Source organism: Miniopterus schreibersii (genome assembly GCF_964146895.1).
Source record: "Miniopterus schreibersii genome assembly, chromosome: 3".
Taxonomy (NCBI): domain Eukaryota; kingdom Metazoa; phylum Chordata; class Mammalia; order Chiroptera; family Miniopteridae; genus Miniopterus; species Miniopterus schreibersii.
In genome coordinates this window covers 52,820,755-52,845,226 of record NC_138103.1, presented here as the reverse complement: position 1 = coordinate 52,845,226, position 24,472 = coordinate 52,820,755, and the positions used below count along the sequence as shown (strand labels likewise).

The window sequence follows — 24,472 nt, the reverse complement described above, 5'->3', positions numbered from 1 at the left end:
CTTTATCATGCAACCACAGCACCTGACTTGACATTCAAATATTTCTCACCACAACAGAAACTAGAAATGAAGATGAATGACAAGCTGTGGATATACAGTGTGAGGCAGCTGGATTTTCCCCTCTGTGTTAAGTATGAGACTGTTGGGTAATTATTATGAGGAAAAAACATTGTTGCTAAATGCCTTTTTAACATCATATGCTAAAATTCCAGGGAGATTTAGGACTTAAAAATGGCAAAGGAATCATAATAAAAGACATATAGGTAAATGTTTATCTCATTTTGATAAATATAAATATAAAATATTGAGCTTCATTAGTAATGAAATAGAAGTGTGTGGAGATGAGATACCATTTGCATGTATCAAAATAGCAAAAACTTTAAAAAGTAAGTAACAAAAGTAGCTTTCATAAGGGTTTAGGAAAATGGCACTTTCACACATATAATGCTGGTGGAAACATAAGATGCTGTAGTCTTTCTAGATAGATAATAACTTGTCAATATATATCAAAATCATATTAAAACATGCATGCCCTTTGACCCAGAAATTCTAGTTGTGAGTGTTTATCCTGAGGAAATTATCGGAGATGACAACCAATATTTATGGACAAGGGTGTTGAAGCATGATTAGGTAACTTTAATAAAATCTGCATTTATATAATAGAATACTACAAAAAGATAAAAATCCTGTTTTTAATTCTCATGTCCTCTGACATGTTATATCAGCTCAAAGACTGGGCTTATATAATATGAAAAAAGGATGTTTTATAAACTTGTCATCCCTAATACTTACCCACAAGAAATTATCTGTACAAAGTCTTTCCTGGTGGGAATAAATAGAAGTGAGAAGGTCTTGCAGCTGAGTGGGAGGAGAATTGGGAGGAAAGCACAAGTTTTTGAAGGTCAAGGAACATTGATTTAGACGAGAAAGTGCTCATACCATATTATAGAGTGGACTTTTTAAAAATCACAAAGTAATATGTATATTAAGATCCCAGTTTTGTAAGATATGTGTATACTAAATCTACTTTGAGATGTTAACAGGAAGAGGTTTATTTTCTTTATTTTTTCTATTTTTTCTAGTTTTCTGCTGTAGACAGGTATTCAGAAAACAGTGTTATTACAAAGAAGGAGAAGCAGCTTAGTAATGGTGATTAGAAGCTTTCTGGGCCTTACTTTGCTTCCAGGGCCAGAGCGAAGATGCCAGCAGCCAGGGGTGCAGAAGCCGAGGTGCCTGTGTGGGTCTCTGTGCAGTCATTGTGCAAGTCAGCACTCGTCTGGGTGGCATCAGGAAAGAAAGAAACACGGGAGAACATGTGAGGAGTGTGATTCTGTCCCTGGGGCTAACCATACCAAGGGCCGCATCTGCTATGATCAGGATCAGGAAACTCAGCTGATTTGAGTCCCTGCTTCCGCCTCTGAACCACAGACGGATGCTTGCCATCTGCTGATATTTTAGTTCACTTTCCTCTACATGAAACTTATCTATAATTCTGGCATCAGGATGCCTTTTCTGGGGATGAAGTGCTCCCACTATGAATATTTTCTCCTCTGAGATTCCCAAACGAAATGCTGTCTGTAAAAAAGGGACTGTTTCAAAATCACTGTGAATCATGCTGGCCCATTAATCATCAGGTCCATTGTGCTTGGTCTGGCATATTTAGAAATTCTGCCTCATGCAAAATTCCCTCTTGCCTTCAGATTGACATTTGACTGTCTTTTCAGTACAAGAATATAAAGCCATTCTGATTTTGGCCACTTGAACGACTTGTACAAAATTTCTCTAGTGTGTAGTTTGCACTCACTGTTGTAATTTGATGCCCATGAGTTAGTGTCCACATTTGCACACTGAGGAAAGTAGCAAGTTTTTCAAGTAGCAAGTGTACTAGACTTAGATGTGGGCCCGAATTATAAAACTACTATTCAGTAGATGTGTCCCAAGGGCAAGTCACTTGGTTTTCCCATCTGTAAAATGAGGCTGACATGAGATCCTGTCTGTGAAAGCATTTTTATACAATATTATTGAATGTAAAGAATTACCCAGGCTAATTTTAACTTAATTGAAGAGGTTGCCAAGATGAAGGGAAGAAATAAAAAAGACTCCCAATCCATCTGCCTTAAGGACCATAGTACTACTGGTCGAGCGAGTAGTTGGGTCAAAGGATTACTAACAAGACACCCACCCAGACTCCTGCACTGTGGTTTTTAGCTAGAGATTTCAATGTGTGGGAGGGAGGTGTAAAAAAATAATTTGTTCTATTATCACCTCCCTTGGCTTCCCACTTGGAGTGGCTGAATTTCTCAAGTTTTGGTGGCTCTGCTCCTCAGAGGGTTGCGGAAGCAAGGTTGCCCTTTTTACCTGTTGACGCAAGTGAGCCCCCAGAGATGACTGTGCTGGGGAAGAGGTTTGCGTAAGGCAGACTGTGTTATTGCCATGGTCTCAAATAGAACTCACCATCTGTCTCTCCTATGATTGATTTACCTAAGAAGGGATCTTTACAAAGATGGACATTCTTCCTCCTACTTCAGAGCAAAGCAGCTCAGATGAGAGACAGTCTATGAAATGGTGACTGAAATGCAGTAACAGGCTGTTTTCTCAACAGCAACTCTGGATACGCACAGGGACAACAGCCAGGAGCTCTGAACACAAGAGGAAAACATGTCTGATATGCTCCTTTCAAAGGCTATAAAAGATGCCCACCGTAGAGCATCCCTGGGTAGCCCTGGCCAGTGTGGCTCAGTTGGGCATTGTCCTGTACACCAAAAGGTTGTGGGTTTCATTCCTGGTCACCGCACATGCCTGGATTGTGGGCTCAATCCCTGGCAGGGGGCATGAGAGAGGCAGTCCATCCATGTTTCACTCTTACATCGACGTTTCTTTCTCTCTCTCTCCCTTCTTCTTTCTCTAAAAAATCAATTTAAAAATATTTAAAAAATAGGAAAAATCCCTGGGTAGACTATCACTATTATTTGTACATTTGAGGATATGGACCTGAGAGGGAGGACAGTGCTTTCAAGTTGAGACCACAGTTTTACTGTCTAAATTAGAGTAGGTTACCAGAAGCAGACAGAGTTCCAGAATAGTGATCCTGTATGAAGGTAGTAATTCTGACAGTTTTGGTGAGATGTTATTAGTATGCATTTTAAAACATTTCAAGGTCTAATAATTATGGGGTTCACCCACAATCTAATCTAAATGACCTGTTATTTCATTGAGATTAGAATATATATACTTTAACTAGTTGGTTCTTTCTGTGTCAGAAGTCAAATTTGGGCCTTTAAATTTTTAAATTAAAAGTGCCTCTCTGTTCTCAAAGCCCCCAAATAGCCCTTCCTCATTGTGCCCTTGAAGGGAAATCCAATAATTGTCCTTGGCAGTCTGACTCATGGAAGTGAAGGCACAGCCAAGCGTGGGCTGGAGATGCTCTCTGAGCATATACCCCTCCTGAGCTGCTTATTCGGATGCTGACAAGTTCACCTCAGGGGAAATTTAGACTGTTATTTTCCTGCGAGTTGTTTGTTCTTAGGAGACATAGCTGGTGTATGCTCAGTATTTTTATCATCTGCTAAAGGGCAAGTCAGACCATATCTCTGCTATTAAAGGATCGACAAGTACAGGGTGATAAAGCCCCTACAACCCTGAAATCTCCTTTAAGGCTGTTTTCAGGGAGGCATTGCACAAGCCGAATAGACATTTGGAGTCTCAGCCTTATATATGACAGGTTTCTGGCTTCTCAGGGCTGAGTTTAAAAATGACCCAGAGGCAATATCGTTTTGACAGAAGCATCATTAACCCTGAGTGACAACTTCCCAATATATGCCAGCCTTTCAAGTGAGTAGAGGATGAGTCTTCCCAACTGAGACATCAAGCTTAACAAGTCAGTTTTATCAAAGGTACTGACCAAAGGATTCTTCTGAATGTAAGCATGCTCTTCTACCTAAGCAGAGAGAGTAAGACAAAAGCACGTACGATTCGCTGGTCAGTGTAATCCCCGCTGCTGTATGCAGTGGCCAGGGTGGAGGAGCACTTCTCAGCGTACCAGGGGGAGAGGCCCTGCTGTGAGGCACTGCTGATGGAGATGGTGTAGATGCTGTCTGTGTACCCATCGCAGTCACAGTTATCTCCCTGACGCCCCCCATTCCCGGAAGCCCAGACGAAGATGGAGCCCTTTCCTTGTCTCCCCTAAAAGAAAAAACAGAATATATCACATCTATTATAGCCTATTGGGGTCACTGTCACACCCCAATTAAATCCCCAACAAATACATGCATGAAGTTCTCAGAGACAACTATTTGTGGTCTGTTTCAACTCCAAGTCCTCCAGCATCAATGTTGGAAATGTCATGAGACTTCCTATTATTAAGCCACTGGGTTCTGGCTCTGCCAGTCCTTTCTCCAAGCCCTCTCTGGGATGGGGCTGAGTTGGTGCTTTTCTTTCTTTTATTTACTATGCAGATTCATAATCTGGCCTTTAACATTTGCTCATATTTTTCACCCTTCCTTTGCTAATGTCACTGCGTTTGAATCTTTGAAATTCCTCTCTTTCTGCTTGAATCTTCTAGTTGACTGATAGAATAACAAAATCCGGCATTATTCAGATCTGCTTTGCAGCTGCATTGAAAGGGACTTTTCCAGTGAATGGAACTCGTCAAGGCTACTCTTTCTATGATTTTTCAATTTATACTCTCCAGAGTTTCTACTTTTATTTCATTCTGTGCAGTACAGGCCTTAGAATCCTGGCAAGAATGCAATAAACCCAAGGGACAGAGCAGTACAGCCAAGGCACACATGCTCACCAGGCACGGGCCGAGCGGGAGGTAGCTCTGCTATATTTAAGGATGCATTTTCAGAGCATTTCAAAGAAGTCTGGTAGTAGTTTATCTAGTGTAAACATTCAAAAGCAGCAGGAAAATGAGAAAGGACATAATCCAGAGTATTTTTTAAGTATATGTTTTAATAGTAATGAATCTGTTGAATGTCAGACCCAAATGGGGAAAAATCTCTCAACGCTTAACTTTCATCCTTCTGAAGAATAATTTGGCTCTTGAAATACATTTCAAATCATGAGCAACTATAATAAGTTCACAACCATTTCTTTCCATATAAGCTGAATGTTCTTCCTTTCTTCACATATCCACAGTCAGGTTTCATTTCACGTGCATCTACGTTAAGCATCTCACCTGTTTAACACCATATTCAAACGCCTTCTGGGCTAGTCGACCAGGCCCCTCCACAGTTTTCCCATCATCGTTAGGGCCCCAGCTCGCACTATAAATATCCACATGTCCAGGATTGAATCCGATTGAACTGGCTTCAATAGCGTCGGTTACGATGCCATCCAACATTCTTATGCCTGAACAGCAAAACAGACAATACATTGATGTCAGCGTGTACATGTAGAATGGCACAATGCTCTTAATATTTATTTTTTAAAAGGACTATCAAAAGAGTCAAAAACAGGGTAAGCACTGGATGTTCCAAATGCCCATGACCTGCTATTAACAGCACAAAAGAAACATACAAGTGACTACCTCCATAAACTTTCTTCTCTGCTCTTTAGAGATAACTATGCACTATGCAGTAGCCATGGTTGCTATGGATTACAAAAATGTCCCCCCTCCCTCCACTACCCCAATAACCAGAAAAAGCTGCTCCAAAGTAGCTTTTAGAGACACCAAACAGTCTTCCCTCGACATACCTGTTCATGACTATACCACGAACGGCTGTGATCCAACCTGTGCCATACAAATGAATGTACGGGAAACGGTGCAGCTTGAAAAGGTGTACCCACAATAGAAAATGAACGAATAGGAAAAGAACTCTTGTTTCTAAGCACTGATTAAAAATAACCCAGAGGCCATTCTTTTATGTGTTTGCTAAGAAACATTTTCAAGGAACATGCTTCCTTTTCTTCTAAATAATCTCAAGGATGAAATCATTGCCATGGATTTTGCTCCTGAGGGAGAATCGTTTTTCATCAGGAGAAGGCAGACACAGTAGCTCTTTGTGCTTTCCAACAGGCTGTCACCCACCATCAGACGCATGTACTCAAGAGCCAGGAAGGCAAAAGCAATTTAGACAGATACAGGCAGCTACCTGGTTATTCTGGGCTTTAGGCTGATGATGCAATGGAGCACACAACCTCAGATTTTCACACTATTATTTACAATGGAACATAGGCAAAAAAACATATGTAATTGACATGATTAGTGGAAGTCTTGTTTATTTTGTTTAAAAAGGCATTTGGAGGTGGGGGCAATCCCAGTTCTTCTTGTGATTTTGAGGCAGATCACTTAACCTCTCTGTGCCTCAGTTTCTTAAACTATAAAATGGGGATAATAACAGCTCACATGCATCGAGGATGTACAATATGCAGCTACCATTTTTTAGGCCTTAAACTTATGAACTCATCTATCTTACCACAACCATCTGAGGTAGGTCCTGTAATTCTCCCCATTTTAGAGGTGGAGAGACTGAGGCAGAAATGGACAGTGACTTGCCCAAGGCCACACAGATTTGAAATTGGAAAGCCAGGACTTGAATCCCAGAAATCTGGTACCCAAATATATCCTGTTAACTTCCAGGATACACTGTCTATAATGTGTTGCAGGATAATTGATATACATACAGTAGATTCTTAAAGATGAAAATTATTATATAAAAATGCACTTGGGGGCTAGACTATCAAAGGGTGGAGTAATGGAAAAAAAACAGTATTATATAAAAATGCACTTTGGGGCTAGACTATCAAAGGGTGGAATAATGGAAAAAAAAACAGTAGACTTGGAATGAAAAGTCTTATGCTTTAGTTCTACAGTCACAAACTATTATCTTGAGAATCTTGTTTCTGATTCCTCCTCTATAAAATAAATGGATCAGATGATTCTATCATAAACTATAGCTACTTATTTCATTATGACTTAAAAAGGGAATTCTTTTTCTAGGTGATTACATAATTTGTACTTCTTCTTTCACTTCTGTTAAATTAACATGGCACTTTGAAGATGCTAGTATCACAGTAATTAGTGTGCTGTATTAGTGAGAGAGGCATTATATATGCCAGGATGGATATTTATTTGATTTCTAAAAAGGAAGAGTCTCTGTGAGCCCTTGCAGGTCCAGACTCCACCACCCTTTTCCACAGGAACTGTATGAACAGGTTCTCTTGTCTTCCCACTGGTTTCCACCAACTGAGGACAGCAGCAGGAGGTTGGGGGGTGAGGAGAGAGCGAGGTACTCATTCCCCTGAAGTAGCTCCATGGTTGTACTCAAGGCTACAGCTCCTGTCCAGTGATTCTCTCCTATGGCCACAGCTTTCTTTCTCCAGTTTCCACTGACTCCTTCCACTTGCTCCTTTAGGCCTAAAGGTGGTAACATCTGCCTACATTTGTCAGGCCTTGTTGGTTTCCCTTTAACTCTTGTAAACAGTTCCTTTACTTAATGGCCCTGATGGAAGTTACCATGTGTTTTCTCATAAAGACACTGGCTGAAACAACCAGAGATTCTAAATTCTTGCTATTGAAGATAAGCTTTGGCTTCTTAATATAATAAGTACGGATTCTTTTTATTCTTAAAATCTTTGCTATGAAATAAAGTACAAAATTGAAAGGCAGGGAAATTCTTTGTCTAAATTTACCTCCTCCTTCTGTTCCCTGAGCAAGCACGCAATAAGAAACCCTTCTAAATCAGAACACAGAGGACATTATATTTGGTTTGAAAGCTAGTCAACACTTCCAGCCTCCAGCCCCCTACCCCCATATGTATGGCATATATTCAGCTCTCATTTTCTAGGAATCCAGGTCTATTGATTCATTTGCAAATCACACTCAAGTCCTACAGCAAATTTTGCATGGAGTCCATGTCTCCCTCAGGTGATGCAAGACTCTAATTACAAGTGCAAACTACAGGAACAGCCCTCTGCTTTACCTCCAACTTTGGAATTATATGCAACTCCGACCCCACACTTGCGGTTATTTGCTTGCATGGCAATTTCTCCTGCACATCTCGTGCCGTGCCTGAGGATTAAAAAATGGGAATTAAAACCATGAATGAGGACAAACATTTGTTCTGCACATGAATCCATGGTACAGGGACATATTGGCTTTTTGTCTGCCTTTTCTCTGGTTTCTTCCTATCAGCATTAGATGAAGTATTGGTATCATATGAAGGGTATGGGTACAGGAGCCAGAGTATATGAGCTCAGGTTCTAGCTTCTGCCACTAACTAGTAGTGTGACCCTGGGTAAGTATCCTCAAAGGGTTGTGAGATCACGATGCTGTGTACAGAGTACTTAGAATAGTGGTTGGCATATAGTAAGAACCCAGTAAATATTAGCTGTGGATACTATTATGAGCAACTCTGACACTTTCAGAAATTGTTTCCAAATGGCTTCTGCTCCATACTTTCTGGGAGTGAAGTGACTTCTCACTTTCCCCCTTAGGGACTTCCTTGGATTAGGTTATCCTGGACCAGCCCTAGTAGGACAGCATTCCCTCTCAAAACATACTTCTCTCCTCTAATGATACACCATACATAAAATATCTGAGGGTTTTCTGGTACCAAGAGGAGTTTGAGATTTTGAGAAGACACTACAGGCTAATTGGGAAATCACGGTGCTTCTGCAACGTTGGTTGGGACAAGAGGACTGAAAAAGATTGGGTTTGCAATCAGGCAAAAGGGTAATAAATGATTTCAGAGTATTTGGAGGAAAAAAATCCATCTCTGCAACAGGCCAAAACCCATCATTAAAGCATCCATTCTGAAATTCTGGGGATAATAATTGTCTTTTCCCACCACTACCAGACCTCAGGAGGGCCTGTAAATCAAGAGAATGTTAGTATAAGTGTGTTTATTTTATGACTGTATTCTATTATGCAAGCACTTGGGAGAATTGTGAAGGCTGTTGGTGCCTTGGAGGAGCTGTTGACCAGATATGCTGACACAGAGGAAAAGAGAAGAAGGGTTAGTTGGCACTGACAATCCTTCAGCCAGAACCTATCACACTAGACATCTATTTATTTAGCCTGGTAAGGAATGTAAAAATGTAAAATTAACTGGGTCATTCAAAATAATTCTATTTCATTTACCTCTTTTTCCTAAAGTACCAAAGATGATTTTCCACTAAATGATATTCCTGCTTCTTCCAAATATTGGCTAGGATTCCTGAGTCAGAACAATGAAATCATCTTTAATTCAAGGTCTTTCCTAGTGCAGCGGACATTCTTTTTCATCTTCTAGAATTTTCCCTTTTGGGGAAATGACCCTCCCTCACTCTTTGTGATTCTCTCTTTTATAGGGCTCCTTCTCCCAGGCAGCTTTCAAGGATTAATGCAGATTCTGCGGAAGAGATTTATAATCTTTCTCCAGAGTCTTCAGCTTTAGGTTCCATCGGAGCCATGTGGATCTTGTTGCCAGCCAAGATTCTGTTGAGACTGAAGCTGAGTTAGGCAAGCAGCACTAGGAGGTAGAGACAGAGTGTTTGGTGTCTTGGTGGCGTATTACTTGAGCTCCTGGATCTTTTAGTGCCTGAAGCTAGACCATCCCTTGGCAAAATTGTTTTTTAATCCCCATATTACTTAATCTTTGAGTTAGGATTCTCTCACTTGCAACTGAAACTATCCTGACCACCACACCCATTTCCTAAGAAATGTGTTCACACTGAATATGCAGAAGGCACTTTCTTTGATGAATTGGTCCTCTTTGCTTTTCTAGAAGGAGAAATTCAGTTGCCATCCTCCAGGAAATGTACTCCCAAAAGTCACCACATTTACATAATATGGGAGACAGGGCCCAGGATAGCAAAACCTCTAGCCTGAGCCAACAGGATCAACCTGTTGGGAAACATCCCTGGCACTGTACCTCTGTCCTAAAAATGATGCAATGTGACATGACCTATTATCTCTCCTCACTGAGGACTATTTTCTTGAAAAGTGCAATAGGATCAGCTATAAATAGGGGGCTGGTGTTTTTTCCTTCTCTTATCCTCAGTTCCCACCTCCATACCTTGAGAAAGAAGGAAGATTTTATCAAAGTGGTTCTACATCATTCTTTTTAGGCCTGTAGCTTTTTTTCTTTCCTTAAATCAGGTTCTGAGATAAAATAACCTTCTATTGTCTTAGAACAATGGTAGCAACTGGAGTTTAAACAAATTGACTTTTAGAAAATTATTCCACAAGAAGTTTAAAGACTACTATTATACTGGTTAAAATATCCTTGTCACATATGTTATTTAACTAGAAAAATAATCTGTAATTGGTATTGAAATACTGAATACGGATTCATGCCAGCTTAACAGTAAGAGTTACCTGCACTTTTAAGATTTTATTATTTAGTGATTCCTCATTTGACTTGCAGAGGGAAATTCAAAGGAAGCTTCTATTAATCTCATTTACATAGTAATAAAGGACAGAAGCAACACTGGCAGTTTGGAGCCATAATGCCCTGGAATTGGGAGATAATAGGTCTCTGTTAGAAGGCCAAGATAACATGGGGCCATTCATTTTCCAAACGTGAGGGACTTATTTCTGACAACCTGCTTGAAGGATAATTCTATTTTTTATAATACCTTTTGATAAATGATGAGGATGCTACCTTTTTGGTTGACAGTCAAGAGGACTCTGAGAGATAGTTGCTTATTGTGTAATTTCAAAATAGCAGATTCTGAATTGGCTTAGAAAACTGACTTGTCTCTGCTATCCCCTATCTCATGATAGTATTTTTGTCATGCTGATTTCTCACTGAAAAGAGGTCTACCTTAGTTGTTAACTGAGAAGCCTCGATCATCATCATCATCATCATAGCAAACACTTAACTTTTTTTATGTATCAGGCACTATCCAAGCCAATTATACATATAAACTCATTTAATCCCCTCTTCATAACCCAATAAAGTAGGTACTGTTATTATCCCTTTTTAATAGATGATAAACTGAGGCCCAAAGAAGTTAAATAATTTACTCAAGGTCTCTTAACTACTAGGTGGCAGATCTGATATTTGATCTAAATCTAGCTACAAAGTTTGTACTTAACTGTTTGGCTACTCCACACTAACTGTACTGTGTGGAAGATCCATGGCAGGCTGTGCTCTGAGCTCAGAGTTTTCAGGCACAGAATAGGTACAGTTATACTCATGGGCTACTTCCTTAGGGGCCTTTGGAGCTCTGTGAGTTGGAAGAATCATATTACAAATACTACATTTATTATAAATACTGTGATATGAGAGTTCCCCTTTTGGGGAAAAGACAGAGGGACATCTGAGTCCCTTTTCTCATGAGTAGACTCTAGAGAATATAATTTCACCAAGTGTTACGCAGCCATCACCCATGTTGGATCCTGGGGCAAGATCCAGGGTACACTGCCTAGGAAGGAGGCTTTCCCCTCTAGTTAACAGCTTCCTCTGCTGCACCCATGTGGCTGCCAGCCTATTTCCTCTTACTCTTGACCAAGCAGGTGAGGTGAGAGTTGTCATGTTTACTAAATTCCAAGAAGGGTGCTCTTTCTTCTAAGCATGTAAGCCATTTCCTTAGGACGTTCCTGCCAGGCGGGAAGGAGCAGATGTCTTGTCACTCACTTTAGGAGGCAAAATAAAACAGAGAGGAAGAGAAGTGATGTCCTCATGTCACTCTCTACTGGAAATAAGCAAAGCCGTGATGACCAGCCAGGCTAACACCACAAGGTTGTGCTTCAAAAGAGCAGATGTTCCTCCTGGTCCTGCATGGCCCTGACTCAGAATATGGCTGAACACTTATCTGGGGAGCATGCTGTAAGTTCCTGAGGCATCCCACTTACCACCAAGGGCATCCATCACAGTTCCTGGTATACTGTTACTGGAATGTCTAACCACTAGTGAGTGTTTGCAGTTAACCCCTTTAAGAAGTAAGTCCCAGCCTGGCTGTGTGTGGCTCAGCGGTTGAGCATCCACCCAGGATCCAAGCGATCGGGGTTCGATTCTGGGTCAGGGCACATGCCCGGGCTGTGGGCTCGATCCCCAGTCAGGGGCATGCAGAAGGCAGCTGATCAATGACTCTCTCATCATTGATGTTTCTATCTCTCTCTCCCTCTCCTTTCCTCTCTCTGAAATAAATTTAAAAAAAAGGTAAATCCCAGAAGAAGTTAGTGGTGCTGAAAGAAGCAGTGTCCCAGGACCCTCCCCAAGCCTCCTCTTCCTCCCAAGGAAGAAATACACACCCAGAAGTTGAAGCCAAGTCCATGAGCCCCACCCCCCCTTCCTGAGTTTTGTTGGCCCTCTGGAGGCCCACATGGGAATTCCGAGAGAGAGAGGAGAAGGGAGAAGGAAAGTAAGAGAGAAGGAGATAAGAGGAGAGAACTTGATTGACCTGAGTTGGGTAACAGCCCAAGAGAGAGAAAGCCGTACAAAGAGGAGAGGGAAGCCCTTCACGAGGCATCCACACAGCTTTTTGTGGCTTGCTCTTTCCATTCCCACCCCTAGCAGCAAGCCCCAACTTTTGCCTTGGCTTTGGTCTGCTTTGGTGTAAGTCTCTTCAGGGTAGAGCAAATGAAGAAAGTGTGACTGTCTCCTTGAAGTCTATGAGATATATCATTATGCTCAAAGATGGGTTCGCACATGGACACAGACATTTGAAGCCAAGTGCCTGGAGGGTGAAGTTTCTTTGGGGTTATGAAAGAAGGCTAAACTTTCTCTTGCCTTTGGGTCTTTATTTGGCTTCTTGCTTTGGCAGGTCTGGCTCTTGGCCTCCCTCATCACTACCCTGTGGCTGCTACAGAGAGTTAATTTAGGAGTCGAAAGATATCCTCTCTTCCCCCGCTGTAGCTTAGAATATCCAGCAGGAGCTCTGGAACAGGTTGCTAACTTAACCAATGCCCCAGAGACTGTGTTGAATTTGAGGACCAGGCGTCGAGGTACTTTTCTCTTGTTTGGTGTCTGACCATGCATTTCTGAAGGAACTGCTGAGCATGGTTGTGGCCACCATAGGAAGTTGTGGGGATTTGTTATCTTGGGCATCTATATTTCTTTTCATGACTAACATCAAGCATGTTGTTAATAGCAGAAGACAAATAGAGGAATAGGGGGGTGGGGTCGGTGGGGCTGAAGGTTATTACTCTTTATGTCCCAAGCATTGTTTCTAAAGCTATAACTATTCAGTAACATTTGAGGGGAATGTTTTATAATATAAGAAGAAAGTTTAATTGAAATATAGTTCTATAAGCCAAAAGGAATATAAAAAGAGAACTTTGGGTTTCTGTTTTAAAAGCAGCAACATATTGTGGCATGGATGGTGTACATGAACATTTCTGAGAGCTCAAATAATATAAAAACATTTTAAAGTGCTACCCCCACCCACAATCCACATTTACTCACTTGTTCTCATTTGTGGGATCATATCGGGGAAATGGATCATGGTCATTATCATTAAAATCATAGCTAGCCTCTGGATCCTGAAAAGACAACAAAAATAACACAGTAGCATCATAAAAAAATGACACAGCACTTCCCAAGCCTTCTCTCCCTACCCCTTTCTACCCTGGTTGATAGCTCAGAAGTCTGCATTTCAGAGTTTCTGGGCCAGTGGCTGGTTATTTATTATACCCATAAGCCAGGCAGAGACAGAAGAGCAAGGCAGCACCCAATTCTCAGTGAATGTTACCAAACCCATAGCTCATAGAAGCTCATAGGATATTAAAACCAGAGGAACCAGTTCAGTTAATTCAAACACCTCATTTTTCAAATGAGAAACTTGAGGCTCAGAGAAGTTGAATGACTTAAATAAATTGTAGAGCTAGTTAGCGACACTTTGACACTCATCGCTCTTATGAATGTAGATGCAGAGAGGTAGCTCAGGTCCACATTGATCTCTTTCGGCTTCCCCAGGTATACTTAAATAAACGTGTAATTTAATTAAAGAGAGTGTGCTTGAAGTTCAAGACAAGCTCCCAAGTTCCACCCCCTTTTCCAACCAGATTGCCACCCTTAAACATCTTCCACACAGGAATTCTATCACCACTACTGCCACTTCTCTATATTTTCCATATCTTTTCATAATTCCTACTTTATGCTGATCTTTATCTCTTCTTTTCCTTCCCCTTCCCTTTGCTCTTAGCTGCAGGATGTGGATGAGTGGAAAGGATGAGATAAAGATAAGGGACAATGTTAAAGATGAAACAGAGACTCTTCTGATCTAAGTAAGGCCTAAGCTATTATGGAGAGCTTCATAAACAATTAAGTAAATACTTTTCATTTACTTATTTCCATTTCTAATCAGCTTGTCCTTTTTGCACTGTGTGTTCCACACTTTGAATTTGCATGTAAGGGATCCCATCACATAACTTCACAGTGTGAGAGATGCTGACCCATAAGGGAGGTGAGGCGGAAGACTGTGAAAATGACCTTGGGCATGAAGCTTGACTTAATGCAGCCAACACTGAGTGGCACAGAGTCTGAAGAGCTTGTAATAATTTAGTTAGTGTAGGTGCCTTTTCCCAACCCCAATGCACATGCTTTTGTACAGTCCTTAGCTCTACTAAATTCTTTCAGTGCTTCCTGATACAATAAAGTCATATGGGCTGGCAGGGAGGTGAGGGAAGTGGTCCATCATTCCCTGGGCCAACATCCGAGCAGCCTCCTGCTTGAGGAAAGGAAACCCTAACTGTATGTCTGCGTAGACAGCTCCCTAAGCTGCAAGTTAGGGGAGGGGCCAGACTCACATAATTGGCATAGATGTCCGTGTGATTCCACTCCAAGCCATCATCCAGTACAGTGATAACAACCCCCTTGCCTGTGATGCCTTTTTGCCAAACAGGTATCACATGGAGATCCAGCTTGGGCAGGGATGCGGTCATCCTAGTATCTTGCTGGTAAAGAAATACAAAGAAACATTAGTCAAATCATAATTTGTTTGCTGCACACTGAGAATTGAAGCAACAGTCTGGAGACCCATCTTTGTTTTTCCTGAGGTCACTCTCCTCTTTAGAAGAAGGCAATTAGGTGAAATAAAAAACAAAGTTGAGGGTAGGGCCAGGTGAATCATCAAGGTGCTGCTCTTCCCGATTGTTCCAATGGAAAATCACTCCAAAGAATGAGTCACCCTGTGCCCCTTCTCTTTGAGCTACGTGGCTTTGAAGATGTTTGTCCCTAAGTTTCTTTCATTTATAATGACATGCTCCAGCTTTTCCTCTACCTAAACTTTATCTGATATCCTATGTTTCCATCTCCCCCCAAATCCCAAGCCTCTATTGCCACAATGAACCTACTTTATATTGTCTGGTCCACAGTCATTTGTGGGTGTTCTTTATAACTTTTCTAAAAGGAAGAGCAGAACCTGGAGTGCCCAGGAGGCTGTGGTCTCACCAGGACTTGCAATTTAATTGCCTGTTTACAAATACGAGTGATTCAGGAAACAAGTATCTGTGAGAGGAGATTTGGGGTTTTCTTTTTCAGATAGCATTTCCGATAGTTACAATGTGTGGGACCGTAGGAGAGAAGAGCTGGACAGCAAGGGAACACAGATCTGAGCACACCCCATGCATTTGAGAGAGATGCATTAGAAGAGTGCCAGGGTCCTGGTAAAGGGGTCAATAAGAAATTTGTAAATAACAACAATCAAAAGTGTCAGTGAATGGACTGCCTTCTAGCTGATGCTCCTCAGAAAGAGGTGGGGGAAAACAAGACCTTACTAACCAACATGAAGCTAAGTTACAGGAGGCTGAAACTACACACAGATTGTTGGCTAAAGCCAGGGACGAAGGCCTCTCTCAGTCTCAAGAACAATCATAGAACATGGTTGTTAAGACTAGGGCCTCTGTAGCTCTCAGTCTCAAGAACAATCATAGAACGTGGTTGTTAGACTAGGGCCTCTGTAGCTCTAAATTATAAGGCACTAGTAATCATGTGATTTTGGCAAGTTATTCAGCTTGCCAATGTCTCTGTTTCTTCATCTGTTAAATGGGCATAATTGCTATATCTACAACATAATGTTGTTGTAAGAATTAAGTGAATTAATTCATGTTAAACACTTAGAATAGTATTTGGCACATAGTAAAGCACAAATGTTAGCCAATAAGTCTCTTCTGCCATGAGCAAGCAATGCTTAGGTTAAGAGAGAGTCGAAAGGAGTTGACACTCTTTTGGGTCCATATGCAACAAGAATGTCTAACTTTAGTTTATGGCTGTCATCAAAATTTATCTTTCATAATATTCTTAACATACATTACTACTGTAGAGGCTTTATATTAAAACAGAAGGGAGAACACTTTAGAGGCTAGCAGGAACGATTACAATTTCTCCACTCAATGCCCACATACCAATAAGGATTTGGTAACTATCTTAAAGGGGGAATGGTTTGCAAGCGTGAACATCTGCAAATATCTTTTCTCTTTCCTGTGTTCCTTCCTTTAGCCTTGTTCAGAAATTCTCGCCTATAAGCATGTAAGAATTGCCACTCAGAGGTTTATATAGTGAATTATGTTTACTGTATTCTTTCAGTGATTTAAAGGGTTCTCAAGAGTAACTTTGACCAAATGTGATATTTGCCATGAATACTGTCTTGGAACTCGAACTTGCAAGACATGATTCTTTTGCATGTACTCCAAGTAAGCTTAAGAAGACAAGAAGGCAACTCCTCCCCACCCCCCATAGCAGCTGAAGATCTGCATTTCAGACACTCTCACCCAGTAAAACAGAAGATCCAGATCATGGAAGGGCCCATCAGCCCTAATCTCCAAGTAACATAGTCCTCTGGTGAATTCTCCATCATTTAAAAAATCTATTGTGCAGACGTAACAAAAAACCAGGGTCCCACACAGTCCTGCAGGTACTTACCAAGTACCACTGCTGATTCCACATCGGATCATTGAAGAGATTTACTGCTGAGTCTCTCAGAACTGAACGTTTACTTCTCTCCTTTTCATACTGTTGTTCAGCCCATCTCACCTGCAAGGAGATTTATAGTAAGAAAATCAGCAGTCAGATAGCCACCTCTGTGTAATCATCTTTCCTCTAACGAGCTCCAATACCCTTCCCATCAGAGCTCAGGCAGCTCCGTGATGTTTTTGTTTAACTACAGATCAAACTGGCAGCTCAGCGAGAAGGGTTAGCCCACTGGGGAGATGAACATTTCCTCTATTACAGTAAAGTGTACCTTTAGGGGGAGGAGACGGAGTCAGTGAAGTGACAATTGCCTCAAATTATTTACCCTGTGATTACAGTGGAAATAGAAGTTCAGCCTGCTTTCATCAGCAAATGGACCATGATACTCATTTTTTATATTGAGATTTCAGGGCTCTGTAGCTGAAAATGTGTTCATGTTCATGGAATGAGTCAACAAGCTAAGAGGTCCCAGAGACTGTTTTTATGATGCTCTTACAGCTTAATTTCTCTTTCTTTACACACAAAAGCTAGAAGTTGCAAACGTTACGCAAGACAAGAAAGGTGCTATGTCTTCGCAAATCTGGCTCCCTTGTGCTTCAACCTCCTGCTTAAGAGTCTTTAATATAAGAAACAGATCCAGGGTGATGAATGAGCACTACTGACCACGCACACTTACCATTAATTTAGTCTCATGCATTATGCAAAGAGATCCGACAGTACAAAAATCACCTGCCCCACATTTATGGCATAATCCTATTATACTTGAGGTCCTGAGAGGGTGATGGGCTGCCTTGTGGTTATATTCATTATGAGATAATACCCTGCTCTTATTTTGTTGGCAGCGTGACGGTTTCCTACCCAAAACATATCCTCTCTGTTGCCCATGTGACAGCAGTCCAGTGTGTGGTGGGGTATTGTTAAGGTGAGGAAACTTATGAGTCAGATCCAAAAATAAAAACTGAAAAATAATTTGCAACTATAGGGTAAAGCCATCCACTAAGACTGAATTTTCAATTAGAAAATATACTGCAAACCAATCATAAATATTGGAGGGGCTTGAGAGCTAGAAATCAGTGACTATAATTTATTTTTAAAGTGCCTGTATTTTCAAGCTTAATTGTTTTGGCTTAAAATACCCAAATGCTTGGAATATACTGCCTGCATCTGACTCGGTCTTTGAAAGCTGGCTGCTAGGGAACAAGAACTAATTTTTGAGGAAAAGAGTAACTTACAGTTGGAGATTTCATTAACAGTCTTATAAAGATGGAGGATTGCTGCATTTCAGAGGGCTAATTTGAAAGGATTTTATTCCCCATAAAAAAAGCAGTAAAATGGCAATCAAAAGCAATTTTTAAAAAATGGAATAAAGAAGAGGCACTCTGCCACCCAATTGTTGGAAACGTGATCAGTGTCACTGACTGAAAATCCCATATTAATCTCTATAAAAGCAGGCCATATGAAACAGAACAAATTGGTGGTGTCCTACTCTTATGTATATAATAGGTATCATATATTTAATTTTGTAAATAATCCTTTTGATTTAGAAAGAGCAGTAAACATCACTTAGTCCAACCTTCCACTCAAGCTGCTATGGGTTCTAGGATTTTGCCTGCAATTAAATTATTCCGGAGATAATTTTTTAGGATCATATGGATTTCTTTTTTCATGAAGAGTAAAATTTAGCTCTTCTGCACTATTCCTTGAGATTTTTTCCCCCAAATCAACGATTAAGGAACTACCTAAAGAATGGAACTGGGGCATCTGTTCATTTTAGTGAGGTTACTTTAAGTAATAACAAGTTAGGTATGCTCCATTCTGTCCAGTTTTCTCCTATGAAGATGAGAAGGGAGGTCAGTTTGATTTCCTATGAAGATGAGAAGTGAGGTCAGTTTGTGTGTTAATGTTAGGCTTGCCTTTAATAAGCAAGAAAATCTCTCTCTTGTTTTGCCCAAGAACTGAGCCTCGCCAGAGTCTTGAAAGTTGTCCTACCTGTCAGAGCCCACAGATGATAAGCCATCTGTCTTGGGATGGTGAAGGAAAGTCTTCACTGGACAAGAAACTTTTAAAGTAGTGTTCAGGGCCTCTGATTTGGTCTCCATATCTAGCCATTAACTTGCATAAAAAGCTAGCAATGGGTGCTCATGAGCTGCGGGTCACTGTCTGGGGTCCTGAGATAGCATTCTTTGTCTGGGTGTGATTGCTTTTTTATATCGGACCAGTAGTAACCCAGGTTCAATCATTCCCTACCCTCATAATCTGTTTTATTCTTTTTAAAAAAATTCTCTTAATCCTCACCCAAGGATATGTTTTTATTGATATTTTTGTTTGTTTTTAGAGAGAGGAAGGGGAGGAGGGGAAAGAAAGAGAGAGCGAAAAACATCAACTAGCTGCCTCCTGGAGCGCCCCTACTGGGAATCGAACCCACAACCCAGGTGTGACCCTGATCAGAAATCCAACCCACAGCCCTTTGGAACGTGGGAGGATGCTCCAACCAACGGAGCCACCTGGCCAGGGCTGTCTTATTCTCTTTCTAAAATTCTATTAGTTGTGGAACAAATGAAAGAGCAAATGTTTTCATAGGGTTTATGAATTCCATGTACTTTCAACAGTTCTATCACCTTTCTTTCACTTTTACTTTTCTTTCTGGGAAGTTGAAAGGTTGTGTTCTATCTCTCACAAAGCTTCTATAATTCTCTAGATTGTCCTAGGCAACAGAAACCATGTTTATAGATATCAGGCCGGCCAGGATAAATTTCCATCAGTACGCACATTTTCGAGAAAAGGCAATATTGTGTATGCAAACTGCAGTACTCCCAATATAGTCAACATTTCTATTGACTTTAAAACAGACTTCAGATATCAATAGGTATATTACACATACATTCAAATTGTCCCCAGACTATTTACCTATATTCATTCTAGACATTTCCTGCTGTCGTCTAATCACTAAATATGTGTTTGAACCAGGATAAAGAGAGATCAAATAGGATCAAACAATGTAATTAATACTTATGAAAACATTTACTTGTGAAGACATGGATTTAAAGCTCCTTCATAAACATTAGTTTCTTTTATAACCAAACCAAATAGAAATGGCAGAATGTCATTTTCAATTACAGTGAAATGTTATTAAAAGCAAGGTTCATATATTACATTTCTTTGGCATCCCCACATCAGATATTGAAGGGCTTGGTACATAATAGGCATAAAATAAAAGGTTGTTGATTGATTGTATTGTCAGACATTTTAATTAGTGCTGCCACTTTATTTTCAACATTTACTTTCATGCCCTCAGACTGGATTTGTAAGCTACTAATATATATATACACAATTTAGTTAATTCAACCAATTCAATTTAATCTAGTTATTATGTACAATTACAACCCGATGGAAATACCAAGAAACACTACAGATGAATAACTGACCACTATAAAGAAGAAGTGCTTTTGCTCTTGTTGTCAATCATAAGGAAACAGATAAGTCAGGTTGGTCTGAAGACAAATGCACAACACTTACCCGATCATCATCAGCTAATCTCTTTGTGATGTGAAGGGCACTCCTTCGAGCCCTTCGGGGATGGTTTTTATGTCTGAATAAGTAATGATTTTCGAGTGATCCGATCTATAAAAGAAAAAAATTAAAATTAAAATCCTCTTTCCAAAATATGTATTTATGGATTAGATTGGAACCCAACCAAATTAGAGACAGCGTTTATTAAGCCCGTTCCTTGTACCTGAAGTTAACTTTTTTCTTCATGAGGAAGATACTGACCGAAGCCATCCCTCTCTGGTTAGTGTGTTGAGTGCTATGAGCCTCATGGAATTGTTCCTTGGGCTCCCACTGTACTTGGGGGCTGGCGGTGCTTCTGTTCCACACATTTCAGAGGGGCTCCTTTTGTTTTTCTGTGTGACAATATTGTGTGGGTAGACATTTCTTTTTTTAAAACCCATTTTATCAAATTCATTCTTTCAGAGAACAACAATTTGCAGAAAGCAAGCAAACCCTGTGGGTACTATATATGGTCAGTGCCACATTCAGCTGAAACAATTTGTTGTTATAAAATATAACCATTCAATCCATAGTGCAAATTGTTATAAGCTACTAGCAGTGACCGTTAGGCTTTCCAGCAGCTGAAGGCTTTGGGGGAAAAGCCAGCTTGCTACATTAGGGCAGGTGCAAACTTCTTGGGGGGACTATCAACACCTTTGGTCCATTTAGAACTATGTTCATTATTCTTTAAGCTCGTGTCCCTTTATTCAAAACAGTACCTAATTTAAAGCCACCAAATTCTCTAGATGCCCTGTATTTATTTTTAAATTAAGAGACAAATAATTGAAAATAGGTTATTTCAGAAGAATTGTATTCTTTTTTTTTTTTTTAAAATACCTTTATTATTGAAAGTATTAGAATTGTATTCTTTAAATTGGTGGTTCTTATCACGTAAAGAATTTTTTTAAATTCTCACCCAGGCTATGCTTATTGATTTTAGATAGAGGGAAGAGAGAGAGGGAGGGAGGGAGAGAGACAGAGGAACATTGATGTGAAAGAGAACATCAACTGGTTGACTTCCCTACTCGCCCTCATCAGGAGTCGAACCTGCAACCTTTCAGTGTGTGGGAGGACACTCCAACCGAGTCACACCGGCCAGGGCATTACCTAGAGAATATTTAAATAGAGATCCTTAGGCCCTGCTCAAAGCCTGAACCTCAGGGAGTGAATCTGTTATAAGCTCTAGATTGAGTTGGGGAGAAAAAAACCAGTAGCTACAGAAAAGTTCACCAATGCTTAGCTCTGTTTCTGCTTTCCAACTGGTTTTGGTCACCCCCCAATCCTAGCTTTCTGCTGAGGCCTTAAGGAGCTCAGGATAGTGATGCTAACTTAGTGTAAACAAAGGGAGAAATAAGCAGAACCAGGAAAGCATTATTAGTTTTTTACAAAGAATTGTTATTTTTAAAGTGTTTGTTAGTAATGCCACTTTAACTGGAAATGGCTAGAGAAAATACAGCATATGCAAATCATGTGTAAATATAATGTTTTTTCCTACTATTTTTTAAAGCTTGTGGCTATGCCACCCCTTCCTTGAAGATCCTACCAAGAATACTGACTTATTGTTTTTTAGTTTTAGAATTTGTGATTTTGAAAGGCAATTTCCATAATGAATGGTCCAGGTTTGGATGAATGCCTGAGGCTAATAGGTGAGAAAAGGAAGAGGGATTATCTTTTGCTCCCTCCCACAATCTCCTCCGAAGTCACCAGTGCTATTTAGCTGTCCAAAGGATACAGGATTAAGTCCCTAGTCCGACCCCCATCCCCACAGGACACACAAGATTTCCACGATGCCCACGGTACACACCAGTACAAGCCCACACGACACACTCTCTCTCTAGATCCTCACAATCCCTTGCAGTTTCCAAATTACTGCTCAGCAGCTTTCTTTGTATCTCCCTGTTTCCCACAAGCTGTTTTCTATGTCGGGAGTGCCTCCTCCAATCCCATCATGTTCTCATCGAACCTTTGCGTCTCCTTCCTAAACGCTGTGCACGTTTCCTCCTTTGTGCGGTCTTCTCTCACCCCTCCCCAATTCCCCTCCGTCTTCAATCAACAAATACTGAGATTCCAGGTACAACTATTACTACACCTTACATGCCATTACCACCATCTGTTTCTAAACCAGTCTGCTCTAGATTCTTGATTTTTTAAGTCTTCCCTTCCTATTAGTCTTCACCCCTAACACGGAGCCTGGCACAGGATTAGGTCTGAACAGAAGCAAAGGTCTCGGTCTGCGCCTGGGACACGGAGAAGTCAGTCTGTGCACTGACTCTCCTGCTGGGCGTCTCAGAGACGGTTTGGCTTTTAAAGCTGGAGAATGAAGCTTCTGGCAAACGGAAGGCTATTCCCCAGCAGATTCGATCTGCGGCTGAGCCACCGCCCACGCCGATTACTCATCTGTGACTTCAGCCGAGTCTCTACCACCACCTCCAGAAAAAAACCGCGCCAAAATGTTTTACAACTCCCTCCTCCCCCCTCCAGCTTCCAAGGCAAGGGGTGAGGGCTGGATGCTAAGCCAGGGGAAACTTGATTAGAACGCACACCCTGCTCCCCGCCCCCCCCCCAACTGCACAGCTAAGCAGCCCTCCCCCCATCAAAGCCTTAAAGCCCCTTCCCCGCCCCAGCTGCCAATTAACCCAGCCTCACTCGGAGGCAAGTTTCCCTCAAGCTGAAGCCCCCAGGGAAGCTATTATGTATTCGGCTGAGGAACGGGAAAGAAAGAAATCCTTTCCCCGCCGTCAATTCCGAAGTTTGACCCTGGGGGGAAGGGAGGTGCAGGGGGAGTGCTGACCGAGCAAAGTTGTGAAGCTCGGACTTCGCAAGTTCCCGGTGAAATCCCGGGGCCCTCGGTAGAGGCGTGAAGAGTCCGTCCCTGCCTTCCACCCACCTCTTCTCTCGCCCGCTCCCCAGGCACCCCGCGACCCCCGGCCCCGGGTCGCCAGTCCCAGCCGCAGGCGCTCCCCCCGCGCCCAGGGCGCGCTGGCGGGGGCTGCGGCGGACCCCTCCGAGCCCGGTCAGCCCCTCGCAGCAGGACGTGGGGCTGATGCTGCCATATTGAAAGGAGGAAACAGCCGGCTCCTGACGCAGGCTGGCTGAGCCCGGGGGACGCGGCGCGCTGCCTCTCCCGGGGGCGCTCCGTCGGCAGGAGCCTGCGTGCATCTCAAGTTCGGTGAATAAGCGTGGAGGGATTTTTTTTTTTTTTTTTTAAACCGTGCGGGAACGGATTTCAATTTCAGAGCGGACGACAGCAAGAACAAGCTCTACCCAGCTGCAGCGGCTCGGTTCAGCGTCGCTGCGCCCAGCCCAAACAATAAATAATGCAAGCGTGCTCGCTCCCAGCCCGCAGGCGGGGGAGCTGGAGGAGCTCCCGCGCTTCGCCACAGGGCTCAGGAGAGGGCAACCTGGGGCTCGCTTGGGAGATCGCGCTTTCGTCCCGTCCGTCCCCTTGGGCCCCCAAAAGTTTCTTGAAAGTGCAAACTCTTACCTGACCCAGAAGGTCGTAGCCCAGCTCCTCGGCTATGGCCGAGGCTGCCTCGGGTCCCCCAGGGATCTCCGCCGCCCATTCGTTCACGAACTGCCTCGTCGCTTTGACACTGTTCGATGCACACCAAGCGCAAAAGAGAGCGAAAGCGGCGCACTGCAGAGTCCAGGCTCCTCGCTGCATGGCTCACACACACGCTCGCACAGAAGTGGGAAGCGGGGGGCGGAAAGAAGCGAGACAGGAGCAAAGCCAGAAAGATTCGCTCTTTCCACCCTCGGGCTCCGGACCACTTCTCCCCCCCGGTTGCTCTGCGAGGAGATAGGAGGGACTCGAGGGGAGGCTGGGCGGCGGCGAGCGCCGAGTGCAGCTCCTTGGTCTCCCGGCTGAGCGGAGCCCCAGCCCTTCCCAGCTGGAATGGAAATGAGTGTTTACGCGTCAAATCTACGAAAGCCATCTCTTGACGTCAGATCTACCTGGACTAAGATCTGGATGGTATTCCTGGCGGGGTGGAGAAGCGGCTAAAATAAGCAGGGAGAGATTAATAAAAGGAAGGAACCGTTCGCTGGGATCAGTTAACTCTGTCCCTGTCTGATCCTAAATT

At 42.1% G+C, this 24,472-nt stretch overlaps 1 protein-coding gene across 1 annotated transcript in view; it reads right to left on the bottom strand.

Annotated features, from left to right (window-relative positions):
* PCSK1 (proprotein convertase subtilisin/kexin type 1) overlaps window positions 1-24,266 on the bottom strand; it is a 40,691-nt gene extending 16,425 nt beyond the window's left edge. The window contains exons 1-9 of the mRNA XM_081131664.1: window positions 23,875-24,266; window positions 20,358-20,462; window positions 16,794-16,904; window positions 14,681-14,827; window positions 13,338-13,414; window positions 7,926-8,014; window positions 5,180-5,352; window positions 3,970-4,182; window positions 1,176-1,276 (exon numbers count right to left, since the gene is read on the bottom strand). Of these exons, the coding sequence (XP_080987790.1) occupies window positions 1,176-1,276; window positions 3,970-4,182; window positions 5,180-5,352; window positions 7,926-8,014; window positions 13,338-13,414; window positions 14,681-14,827; window positions 16,794-16,904; window positions 20,358-20,462; window positions 23,875-24,054 (1,196 nt within the window). The 5' untranslated portion in view covers window positions 24,055-24,266. The remainder of the gene's footprint in view (window positions 1-1,175; window positions 1,277-3,969; window positions 4,183-5,179; window positions 5,353-7,925; window positions 8,015-13,337; window positions 13,415-14,680; window positions 14,828-16,793; window positions 16,905-20,357; window positions 20,463-23,874) is intronic.
* Between the last annotated feature and the right edge of the window lie 206 nt (window positions 24,267-24,472).